Source organism: Phacochoerus africanus, chromosome 13 (genome assembly GCF_016906955.1).
Source record: "Phacochoerus africanus isolate WHEZ1 chromosome 13, ROS_Pafr_v1, whole genome shotgun sequence".
Taxonomy (NCBI): Eukaryota; Metazoa; Chordata; class Mammalia; order Artiodactyla; family Suidae; genus Phacochoerus; species Phacochoerus africanus.
The window spans coordinates 4,147,345-4,159,508 of NC_062556.1; the positions used below are offsets into that span (position 1 = coordinate 4,147,345).

At 47.6% G+C, this 12,164-nt stretch overlaps 1 protein-coding gene across 7 annotated transcripts in view; it reads left to right on the forward strand.

Annotated features, from left to right (window-relative positions):
- Positions 1–12,164, forward strand: part of CDK8 (cyclin dependent kinase 8) — a 106,754-nt gene that overhangs the window by 80,609 nt on the left and 13,981 nt on the right. For 6 of the 7 annotated variants that reach the window (XM_047755628.1, XM_047755629.1, XM_047755631.1 and 3 more), the window contains 2 exons: positions 5,132–5,189; positions 7,543–7,674. In XM_047755628.1, the coding sequence (XP_047611584.1) occupies positions 5,132–5,189; positions 7,543–7,674 (190 nt within the window). The remainder of the gene's footprint in view (positions 1–5,131; positions 5,190–7,542; positions 7,675–12,164) is intronic. The other variant, XM_047755635.1, reaches the window with a different exon arrangement.

A 12,164-nucleotide genomic window follows, 5' to 3' on the forward strand; every position in this document is an offset into this window, starting at 1 on the left:
AAAAAAAATCACTAAAAAATGTATGTCTTAAAAAGTTCAGTGTGTACTAGAAGATAAAGATGCCCATGAGAGTATTCACAGAGATGCAGATTTTACATTACTCTGTCAGAACACAATAAAAGAAAGCTAGAATTAAAGCAGAATTCTGTTTTCTTTCTTTTTTTTTTTAAATTTTTTTGTCTTTTTGTTGTTGTTGTTGTTGTTGTTGTTGTTGCTATTTCTTGGGCCGCTCCCGCGGCATATGGAGGTTCCCAGGCTAGGGGTCGAATCGGAGCTGTAGCCACTGGCCTACGCCAGAGCCACAGCAACTCGGGATCCGAGCCGCGTCTGCAACCTACACCACAGCTCACGGCAACGCCGGATCCTTAACCCACTGAGCAAGGGCAGGGATCGAACCCGCAACCTCATGGTTCCTAGTCGGATTCGTTAACCACTGCGCCACGACGGGAACTCCAGAATTCTGTTTTCTTAACTATTAGACATCATCAGATGGGCAAACGTGCCGTTTGAGATACAGATCAGTGTGTATTGCAGCACGAAATGGGTAACAACCAAACAGAAACGAAGTCATTGCGTGTCTAGGACGTGTGCCGCCAGGCTGTGTTGTGTACAGCGGGTGAGTTCCGAATGGATCTTGGAGAACTGCACTCACCGTGGTTTTTTAGGATTTACTGTCTTTTTTTCATAGGCAGATTCTGTTAAGAATCAGCTTTTCTTTTCTTTGTTTTCAATTTGGTTTTTATTTTGTGTTAGAGAATACTTGGTTTACTGCGTTGTGTTAGTCTCAGGTGTACTGCAGAGGGATTCATTTATACGCAGACATGTATCCATTCCTTTTCAGAAGAGTTTCTCAGGAGTGGTGTTGCAGAATATTGAGTCGAGTTCCCCGTGCTCCACAGTAGGCCCTCTTTGGTCCTCGGTGTGGTGTGTAGTGGCGGGTGCCTGTCAGACTCCTCACGTGTCCTTCTTCTCCGTCCTCCCCCTTTGGTAGCCACACCTCTGTGCTCCGCGTCTGTGAGGCCGTTCCTGTTGCGTAGATGAGTTCCGTTGTGTCGTGTTTAGATTCCGCATGTGAGTGGTACGATGTCAGTCTTTGGCAGACTTACTTCACTTAGTGCGATCGTCTCTGGGTCCACCCGTGTTGCTGCAAATGGCATTACTTCAAAGAACCGGCTTTTCTTGTTGCCTCAGAGTCCCCACTGTGCCTCGGTAACACGAGTGAACACATGAAGCCTTCGGCTTCACCGCTAGAATAGAAAGTTCTTGCAGTGAACTTGACATAGCTGCCACCATTTTGCACTTCTGTGTCTACGTGAGAGACCTCCGACTGATAGCGGCCGTTTCCTGACCAGCCCAATTCCCGTCTTTCTCAAGGTGTGGCTCCCTGCATCTTTTCTTCCAGAGTTGGCCTCTTGGATGAAACCGTTTGCTATCCCGGCTGCACGTCGGAATCACCCGTGCGCTGTTTGCCAGCGTGACGGTCTGGGGGACAGGAAGCCTCTGCAGGAATGGCTGTGTCTGTAACGCAGATGTCTCGCTTTAGGAAATGGCAGCAGGTGTGTAGGGAGCACAGCAACATAGAGCAGGAAGAAAAGCCGGGAGGCTGTGAAACAAGGGCATGTTCTTTTAATTATAGTTTTTTCCTGGAAGAAATGAATTAGGAGAAGGATCTCGTAGTTTCCCACGATCAAATAAGTGTACTTCAAACAAACACCTCAGTGGTTTGTTTCATTGTTCAGCAGACAGCACACGTGTTCTGTGACCGTTTCCGTGCATAGGATAACCGCTCTTGAAGGTGTTTCCATGGTGGCATAACACTTTTAAATCACCTTGGACCTCTGCTCTCTGCAGCCACAGCTGCGAATGCTTTAGTGGAGTATAGGCCTCGTCAGAATGTCCGCAGCAGAGGTCTGTATGTTCCTTAAGGTGAGGATGTTTGATGGCATGTTAAGAATCACAGACTAGACGTTCCCGTGGTGACGCAGTGGTTAATGAATCCGACTAGGAGCCATGAGGTTTCGGGTTCGGTCCCTGCCCTTGCTCAGTGGGTTGACGATCCGGCGTTGCTGTGAGCTGTGGTGTCGGTCGCAGACGCGGCTCGGATCCCTCATTGCTGTGGCTGTGGTGTAGGCTGGTGGCTACAGCTCCGATTGGACCCCTAGCCTGGGAACCTCCATATGCCGTGGGAGCGGCCCAAGAAATGGCAAAAAGACAAAAAAAAAAAAAAAAGAATCACAGGCTCTTGACCAGAGTCATGGTTGTTACTAGTTATTTCGTGCATCATCACCAACTAGTTGGCATGTTTTGACTCTGTAGCTAAAACTGCTAAATTCACCAACCGATGGACAGAGAAGAAAGAAATTAGCTTTTCAACGTGGCATAAAATGCTGGAACAGAAATTACCCATCACGTCTTGTGAAGCCTCTTCCTTACTGTGGATTAAGCCTCAAGATAAGTAGCGACAGGAGTAGTCATGATCCGAATGGGCTTCCGCCGCTTCTCTTGCGAGTCTCTTTAGGTCGCATTTACGGAAGAAATGTGTGTGGCTGTGTCTCCTAGATCAGAGTATCGTGCCCTGGGCACGTGGAGTGCCACCAGGGAGCATGAGAAGGGGGCCGTCGTTTCTAAATGGTGTTCTTAACAGCGCTTAAACCCATGCTCTTTTGTTTACGACGTGGCATGCCCCGAGTGGACTTAAATTCCCCTGGTTAACTGTGGGTAGTGACTTTCAGCCCCAAGACCTACCTCAGATCATGTGATAGGCAGCGAATTGCCTAGCCAGATCTTTTTTTTTTTTCTTTTTTCTTCGCTTTTTATGGCTGCACGCATGGCATGTGGAAGTTCTCAGGCTGGGAGTATCAGAGCTGCAAATGCTGGCCACAGCCTCAGCCACAGCAGTGTGGGATCCTTAACCCACTGAGCGAGGCCAGGGATCGTACCTGCTACCTCATGGATCCTGGTCGGGTTTGTTACTGCTGAACCATGATGAGAACACCCACAAAGTAATTTTTCATTTTCAGCTGGAGCTTTGGCTGCAAACCTCAGTACCAGGCCTGACCTTTACAGACGTACTGTTCCCCACCAGTGCTCAAACCCAGGCTTGGGACTTGGCTGGTCCAGGAGAGAGAGTTTTTCCCCCTTTGCCTAGTAGCAGGCTGACCAGTACCACCCACCCCAGGCCTCTCAGATCTGGGCCCAGCTGCTGAATGAGTAAGAAAGCACGAGAGAGAGAGAGAGAGAGCGCGCGCGCGCGCGCGCGCATGCCCACTCCCTCTAAGACAGGAGGCGGACAGAAGATGCCCCTGTGTCCTTGTGCTTTTGGCAGACATGGACATAATCTTTCAGGAGCACTTTAATACTAGAAAAATCCATCACAGCAGACAAGTTAATGAGCTTGTAGCTCTGGAGAAGCGGTGGAGTTTGGGAAGGGGTGGAAGAGGCCTGGGAAGTGAAAGCTTCGTCACCTCTGCGTGTGACTTCAGAGTTTGAATTGTTGATGGTCAGACTACCCGTGTATCACTCCCAGCATTAAGGGGGGCATCAGATTTTGCCGGGCAACACGGGAAAGTTGTGGTGGCAGAATTAATGGGCTGCACAGATGTCGTTGCGAAAGGCCTCGTCACAGAACCCTGCGACAGACACCCCGAGTGCGGGGAGGGTGGTGGTGGGCGGCAGAGGCCAGCGGGGCGAGCTCGCAGGAGCCTGGGCCCCGTTCCAGAGGCTCTGGTCTTACTCGAGGGCCGCCCGGGGGCCAAGGAAGGTGAAGTGTGTTCGTGACAGTAACGCACAGCAGACACTTCACAGGAACGTTTGAAAAGGTTTGTCCTGCCTCTGTCACTCTAACCACCTCTGTCCTCACTCCTGGCAGTTTGTTTTTAAATCTAGCTGTAATCGCAGTCGGGATGTGGCTTTCTCTTCCACCCTTTGCCCCTAACCTTCTCCCCTGTGACTGTGGAGGATTTGAAGCAGGGGAGGGAGGCATTCGGCTCCTTTGCGGAGCTCCCCCTGCAGTGACACACGACAGCGGTAGGCCGTCCCGCCCCGAGGACCGTGCCGAGATCGCCGGAGCACAGACACCCCCGCCGGGCCGAGCAGGTCCCCGGGCCGCGGGCATTTCACCCTGAGGCTCCGCGGGGTCGGTTCTTTTCACTGAGGATAAGAACACAGTTTGGTCCTTGGAATTTGGTAGGATGATACACTGTGAGTTCCATTTCGTCAGTCATAGCACAGAGGCTGTCACTGCCTGTGGTCAGGAAAGCCTGTGAACTGGTTTCCGCTGTCAGCGGCCTTCGGGAAAGTCTTTGATTCTGAGATGGCTTTGGTCCGTGTCTGAACGGCGTCGTGATCCGGTGGCAGCGAGCAGGTTGGTGGACCTGCGGTCAGATCAGGGGGCCGGCCGGCCGCCCGCGTGAGCTTCGGGCTTTGCCTCCCCTCCCTTCCCCTCCTCCTGCACGGGTTAGTGTATAGTTGGTACTGCCGTTCGTCCTTTTAAGATGATTTTAACTTTAGGTTTAGTTAATCTCAATATTTTTAGGGATGTTAAATCTATTCGAAATAAGTACTTGTGTAAAATCTCCCTTTAAATGTTGGTTTCCTTTTTTATTTAAAAGTGAACACCTCAGCACTGTTGAGGCCATGGAAAAGTCCTGTCTATTACTTCGCTAACTCATTTAGAAAAGACTTTGTAAATCGCTTTTTAAATAATTTATTTGAAACACAGGTGCGTACTCTGCCGTTTCCCCATCATTACGTTGCTACTTGGGGTTAAAAATACTTTTGAAGGTTCGTTTTCCCGTAAAATTGCAGGACATTTGATGTAATTGGAAGAGTTAGAGGGAAGCCCCTGATGGCTTTCTGCTGACGTTCCGCAGTGGTGAGAGCAGACCGGGGGCCACACCGACAAGGGCCTTAGCTCCACGCGGAGAGAAGCAGCCCCGATCGGGGCCTCGTCACGTTTGCTTATTGCTTTGCATATATACACATAAAGCTTCTTTGGTGACGTCCTGTGTTTGATTTTAATTTTTGAGTAAATATGGTTTTTTAAAGGTGGATTTATGTTGTATTGCCATATTGTCTATTTAAAAGAAACCTCTTCTGTGTACTGAAAAAAAACACTATTTTGTTTCCACAGAAACCTGCTAATATTTTAGTTATGGGTGAAGGTCCTGAGCGAGGAAGAGTAAAAATTGGTATGTTATATCTTTGATAAGTCACAGTGTAGCACTCTTTAAAACTTCTGCAGGCAGCTTGATCACTTCTCATTTTTGCTGTAATAATATGCATATATTCAAGGAGTTCCATATGATCGAAGCCATTTCTAAAGATTATACGTTAAAAGTGAGAAACGTTTCACACTCTTGAAAGGTGTCAGACAATCTTCAGAGACTGAAGTGTTCTAATTATAAAATGAGCCGTGCACCCTTCGTAGACATTTTTGCCTCCATTAAAAGTAGCCTGTGGAGGTGAGTGGCTTCTGTGCATGTTAGAAGCCAGCCTCACCTTTGGTCGCAAGGGCACACAGCAGTTCCAGGAAGTATGCCGTCAGTTCTGACCGCCTGAGCCAGACTGGAGCAGAACGTATGCCTCTGTCAGCCCCCTTGAGCTTAGCAATTACCACCTGGGAATGCCACTGAGGCTGGGTGGGTTCTATCAAGCCTTTGCCTGAAGGGAAAGACAGTTAACGAGCATTCTCCACCTTGTCATGTTTTCTTATATGTCAAAGCCGAACTTTACCCATTTCTGGTCTGATAGCCTATGAGGATATAGAGGATAGAGCTAGATTTATTTATCCTACCTGGTTGTTTTTTCATTGTCGTTTCCAAGTTGTGTTTGTCACATTTACTTAGTTTGTTTTGTGTGTGAGTAGAAGAAATGCAGTAACTAAGTTGCACTAATTAAAAGGCGGAGGATCATGGGAGTGTACGTCACAAAGTAAATAGGAATTTCTGGTGGCAAGGTTTAACACGACCTAGAATCATCAGCCGATTTGTACCATTTCACCAACAGAGAAAAACCTAGGTGTGCCTGATGCTTCTTCCTTTTCCTCCCGTATGAATTCCCCAAATCGCACTTTCTACTTCTAATTAGACTCTTGAAATACTCTTGATATAAACTTTGCACATTTTTTGGTAGTGTGAACATTTGACACACCTCAAAATGCCCCTGCTCATTGACTTCCTTTGAGAACCAGGCCCCATCCGGACTCACCATAGGATCAGCAGATGCCTTTTAAGGCCTTCCCTGTGCTTGTCAAGGATTTTGTCCAATCCGGCTTGGTGGCATCAAAGTCAAATATAAGTTCAAAACATCCAAAATAAAAAAGACCGAGCTGAACGGGATGCAGATGTGTCTTCACTGTAAGATTTGGGGAAGGCTGATCTATTGCAAATCACCTCCTTTGGGATTAGACGTCTGCATGACACGTATGATGTTGGCAGGTTGGGGACACAGTGATTTAGGGCACTCACCACATAGAAGAAGAAATACTTCTGTAAACCAGTACTTAGTAACCTAACTCATGGGTTTAATTCTGTCCTAAATTTCTGTGTTGGTTTTTTTGAACCGCTATACTTAAGTAGATTAGGTGAGGGCCTACTTCTTTAAAAACATGTATTTGGAAAACAAAACTAAACAAATGTGAATGAATCTTGAAATCCTTGAATAGGTGGTATAGGTGGCATAGTGATTGTTCATTCAGCACGCATTTTTGGCAAAAGCTGTTTGGGATGACACTGCGCTTGATGCCAAAAGGGATAGCGAGGTGCAGAATTCACAGTTCTTGCCCATGAGAAGCTTACGGTTTCGTAGGTTACACAGCCAGGCACGACTAACTGCAGCGCGTGTTCAGCTGTGCTCGATGCCATGAAGCATCTCAGCACAGCTCCAGCCCCGAGACAGGAGTTCATGACATTTGTCAGATGACTTCATTTCTTCTAAAGTCAGTTTCCTCCTTTGAAAAAGGAGGTGATTGAATTATATGATCTTTAACGTCTTTTCTAGCTTAAAAAAAAAAAAACCAAAAACCATGATTCTTTAAAAATAAGTTAGTAAAGTTCACCCCAAATTAGTGGGGAGGAGACAGCGATATTATCAGACTGTGTAGTCAGTTTCTGGTTATACCAGTGAACACGCTTCTCGATGCACAGAGCGGGCAGCCTTCCTCTAACTGATCTAGTGTCTTGGTGCACGTGACCACTAAAAAGAATCGAAATGCAGTTTGACCACCCTGTCCCGATGCTGGTGAGACAGTTGGAATGAAATCTGCCTGGAGGGAGGCGTAGGGTCACCTGTGACCCTGGTAGCCGGCGTGTCTGTGACCCAGAGGAAGAGTGAGTGACGGCAGTTTGCAGCAGGTGGAGATCTCACACTTGTCTTATTAGCGTGGGCCTTCTGACAGGGGTGAGAGAGGTTTTGCTGGTTTTCTCCCCCCAGAATTGACACTTTTTGTTATCTTACTAAATAATAGTAGTAAAGTTAGAGTAAAAAATGTAGTAAAAATATGTAAAAATCTTTTCACTTAACATTGTTACTGTTTTTTTCCAGCTGATATGGGCTTTGCCCGATTATTTAATTCACCTTTGAAGCCTTTAGCAGATTTGGATCCGGTAGTCGTGACATTCTGGTACCGAGCCCCAGAATTACTTCTTGGAGCAAGACATTATACCAAAGCTATTGGTGAGTAGAGCTCATTAAAATTCCATGGGCTTTGAAAAGTGGCTTTGTGGTGGTAGAGTATACATATTTCTGTATATTTTTAAATCAATTAATATTAAAAAACTCTAAAAGGAAGAGCAAAAACTACCCTAAAATTCCACTATCTGAAAAATACCATCATTAGCATTAGGGGTGTACCTTTCCAGACATCTCTTTCTGATAGGTAAATAGATGCTGAAAAAGTTTTTAAGTGTATGGGATCATACTATGAATTTTAAGTAAAACGTATTTTAAGTTTAATTTTACTTGAAAAGAGAAATAAACACAGAATTTATTAATCATTGAACTTTAGACAACTATTTCTTCATGAAAAGAAATAGGCTAGAAGAAATCTTTTAGCTGCTAAAAGATCCCCTTAAAATTAAGGACAAAAGATTATGCAGATAAGTAGGAGCTGAGACCGTCTTAATGCACTTTGCAGTTTTTGATAGTATTGATTTTCCCCTTTTGCGCAGAATTAGGACGTTAGGGCTCTTCTGCTTCCTCCTCCACCAGCCTCTCGGTTTATCAAGAATATGAGTAAAGTCGCCATCGAGACACGTACTTACGTCCTGCGGGCACACGTCATCCCCGCCCTTAGTTGCCCTGAGCGTGTGTGTGGCAGTGGGTTCGAGGCGCACCGCCTCCGTCCTTTGTCACCGCGTTCCCATTTCTGACATCTTTATGCCGCTTCACGTTACTGGCAGAATTTTATCACCAAGTCGTTTTTCCCTCCTGTGTCTTGCCCTTTTCCCTTTCACGAGGGTCTTCGTGGCTTATGTTCGCTGTTCTCCAGGGCGGTGGTCAACCCGCGTTTATTGCCTTAGCTGACCCCACCCGCAAGCCTTCTCTCCTCTGCTGTGTTCTGGACTGGGTTTCATCCTGGCCTTTTCCTTTTCTCAGGGTTCGATCCGTTTCTTTCATTTCATCCCTTTGCTAAGGAAGTTATCTCAGAGGTAGCTTTTCTGCTTGTTGTATTTCAGGAAAAATGCCGTCTTCACGCTTTATGGTTTGGCAGGATTTGAAGTTCTAGAGACAGAACCGTTTGCCTCAGGACTTCGCGATGCCCTTCCGCTGTCTCCGAGCACGAGCGTTGCTGGTGGACAGTCTGGTGCCAAGCATTCTTCTCTCTCTGCGTTACCTGGGCCTCTTCCTTTCTCCTTGCTTTGCCCAGCAACGTGCTGGGCACTTGGTGGGCACATTGAGTTTGAAGGTCATGACCCGTGTCTGGAGAATGCTCTGCTCCAGGTCTTGATTTCTGCCCCTCTGTTTTCTGTTCCTCTCTTTCCTAAGCTGAGTATAGGCAGATGTTAGATTTCCTGGATTGGTCCTTTATACCCCCTTTCTTCTCATGTTTTTCTGCTTTCGTCTCTTTTATTTCTATGAATTCCTTCTTGTTCTCTTCTTATTATTAGTCTTCATAGCATCTTATTTTACGGGAAGAAAAGCTTCCTGAACACCTGTGAGGACAGTTGTCGAGGTTCCTTTTAAATTGTAATTTGCTGTATTCCTGGGATAATCTGTGTTTTATTCGTAGTCACTTTTTATTTTTATGTCTTGGTCTCATCCCATAACGTGGCGAGTGTCCTTCAAGTGTTTGTCGACCCTTGATGTCTCTTTGACTTTTAAGAATGAGGTTACAGGGAGATCCCTCCATGGCTCAGTGGTTATCGAACTCCCACTAGTATCCAAGAGGATGTGGGTTCCATCCCCAGCCTCGCTCAGCAGGTTAAGGATCTGCATTGCCATGAGCTGTGGTGTAGGTCGCAGATGCAGCTCAGATCTGGCGTTACTGGGACTGTGGTGGAGGCTGGCAACTGCAGCTCTGATTGAACCCCTAGCCTAGGAATTTCCATGTGTCGCAGGTGCAGCCCTAAAAAAGCAAAAAAAAAAAAAAAAAAGAGGTTACAGGAAGCTGCTTGGGCACTTTGTGTGCATGATTGGTGGGCTTTACTTGAGGGTCATCCAGCAGAGAATGGCCTCAAGCTGGGGGCCCCCCATGCCGGGGCGCACGTTTCTGCCTTGAGGACCTTGAGCTTGTCTAACGGGAGAATCCTTCCACCTCAGGCCCACGCTCTTTAAGGCTGGCAGGGCCGGGGCAGTAGATGAGGGGGTTGATGGGGGATCAACAGGGCAAAATACAGACTCTGTAGCTGGAATTTCCAGGTACAAAATGTGCCCAGATTTGCACAGGACAAGGCTGCTCCCCTCTCGGCCGTAGTGCCCTGGACTGGGGCCTTCTCTCAGCTGGCCTTGCATGTAGCTCTGCTAGATGCGGTCTGCACGAGACCAGTCTCTTCTCACCCGGATCTTAGAGTGCCCTCTTCAGAACTTGCTGGTCACACAGTCTAGAGCCGCCACCCTGCCCTCCCCACCACACTTCCAGCTCACACTGTCTTGACAGCGTCCTTAGGCGGCACCTGAAATCCCCTGAAGGGGTGGGCATTGCCAGCTGTTGACCCCTGGAAGCCAGTGCCGGTGTGGACATAGTGCCGACGGCCCCTTGCTGGGTCAGTGAACGAAGCTTGTCCCCGCGGCTCTCCTGCCCTCTGACTCCTGTGCGTTTGTACCTGCATTACTTGGCTGCCAGCTCCGTGTCGCCTCAGGAAGTGGAAAGAAGAAATACCTGGGCTCGTTCCCCACGTTAGTCTGGAATCCAAGTGTCTTTTTCACAAGCTCTTTCATGCTCACTCATCTTCATACCTGCTTGGAGCACATTCTGCTGTGTGCAAGAGCAAAGGTAGATTCAGGTACTGGATCTAGGACTTTGCGGTTGTGGGACTTTAGTTCGTTTTTACAGACCCAAAAGTTTTCCAGAATACAAGCTATTTGCAGTCAGTTAGAAGGAAAAGTAAAAATGTTTGAACCTAGTCCTGTTTTCGAATGTGTGTTATTACGTAAGCACACACTTGGTTGTCTTTTTTGCAAGTGTATGCTAAATGCTTAAGCACGTAAACTCATATGATATGTAGGTATTTTTTACACCTAGAAAGTGAATATTTAAAAAAGCACTGTTGCTTTTGGAAAGACATATTAATAGACTATACAAACGAGGGAGTAGTTACCTAATCTTAGCTGCTCTTAACAGAAAATTGGAGACTGAGTTGATTTAAATTGAGGAAAAAGCATACTGTCACACAGGCTTTTGGCTCTGGCTCATTATTCATTATCTTTTTCTTTTTTCATAAGAAACCTGTATTTGATCGTACGCATCAAGATTCGTACCACCTGTTGTTCTGCAGTCCAGCAGTTGTAGGTCAGGGCTGTTTGTCACAAAGCTGGACTCCCAGCTGTTGGGTAGATCCCTTGTTCACATGGCGTTCTAATTTGGGAAAGAGAAGGCCTTCGTATTTTCCCCCTCTTTCTGCTTTTCATCAACATTAAAATGTGTTGGGTAACTGCTAGATACATTGTTTAAAGCATAAGAGACGCCAAAGTCAATGCAGATTATGTCACTGGCCCTCAAGGGATTTCCGTCCAGTCGAGAAACCGGTGTGAACATGTGCGCAAAGTGCCACTGTCTTCTTTGACCAGTGGAACTATAACCGAGATGCGCACGCTGACATGTGGCCTTGGCTCTGCCACCGGGGTGGTGCTGGTGGTGGTTAGGCCTTGAGTCCTTTAAGCCTGGTTTTATGAAGGTGCGAGCTTCGCCCGAATCATCTGTAAGATCCCCTTCAACTCGAAACGTTCTGTGGCCTTAGACAGAAACCACTGCTGCTGCAGGAGGACCTGAGGGCAGACGGCTGGAACCAGAGTCTCCGCAGGCCCCACCTGCAGGTGCCTGGCTCAGCCCAAAGCATCCCTGGAGGATGCTTTCTTTCAAAACATTGGCTCAGGAGGTCCCGTCGTGGCGCAGGGGTTAGCGAATCCGACTAGGAACCATGAGGCTGTGGGAGGGATCCCTGGCCTTGCTCAGTGCATTAAGGATCTGGCATTGCCGTGAGCTGGGGCGTAGGCCAGCGCGGCTACAGCTCCGATTCCACCCCTAGCCTGGGAACCTCCATATGCTGTGGGTGCGGCCCTAGAAAAGACAAAAAAATAAAAAACCCACTGGCTCAAAAAAATGATAATATGGGTACCTTACAAACTGCTTGTTTGTTTGCGAGAGAGTCAGAAATCATACATAAACCATTTTGAAGAGAAGTGTTAAAAAGTAGAATAAAGGAGTAAAAATCAACCTTCTTCCGTGGTTCCCGTCTCTGCCACACCCTCCGCGCACCCCACCACGGCGCAGCCCCTGTCCCCACGTCCTGACCGCCCCATCAGATAGCTGTAGTGGGTGCAGAGGGCAGGACCTCTGTGGCTGCGTTGGCGTCTGGTTGCCGAGTGTGCTCGTGTGTCCACGTCAGTGGCGTCCTTGAGAGGGCCCATCTGCCAGCGGAGGTGGCGGCTCATGTCAAACAGACGGTTTGAAGGGGCAGCGGAAGAGCGGAGGGGAGATGGACCACGTCCAGCCCGCATCCCCCACC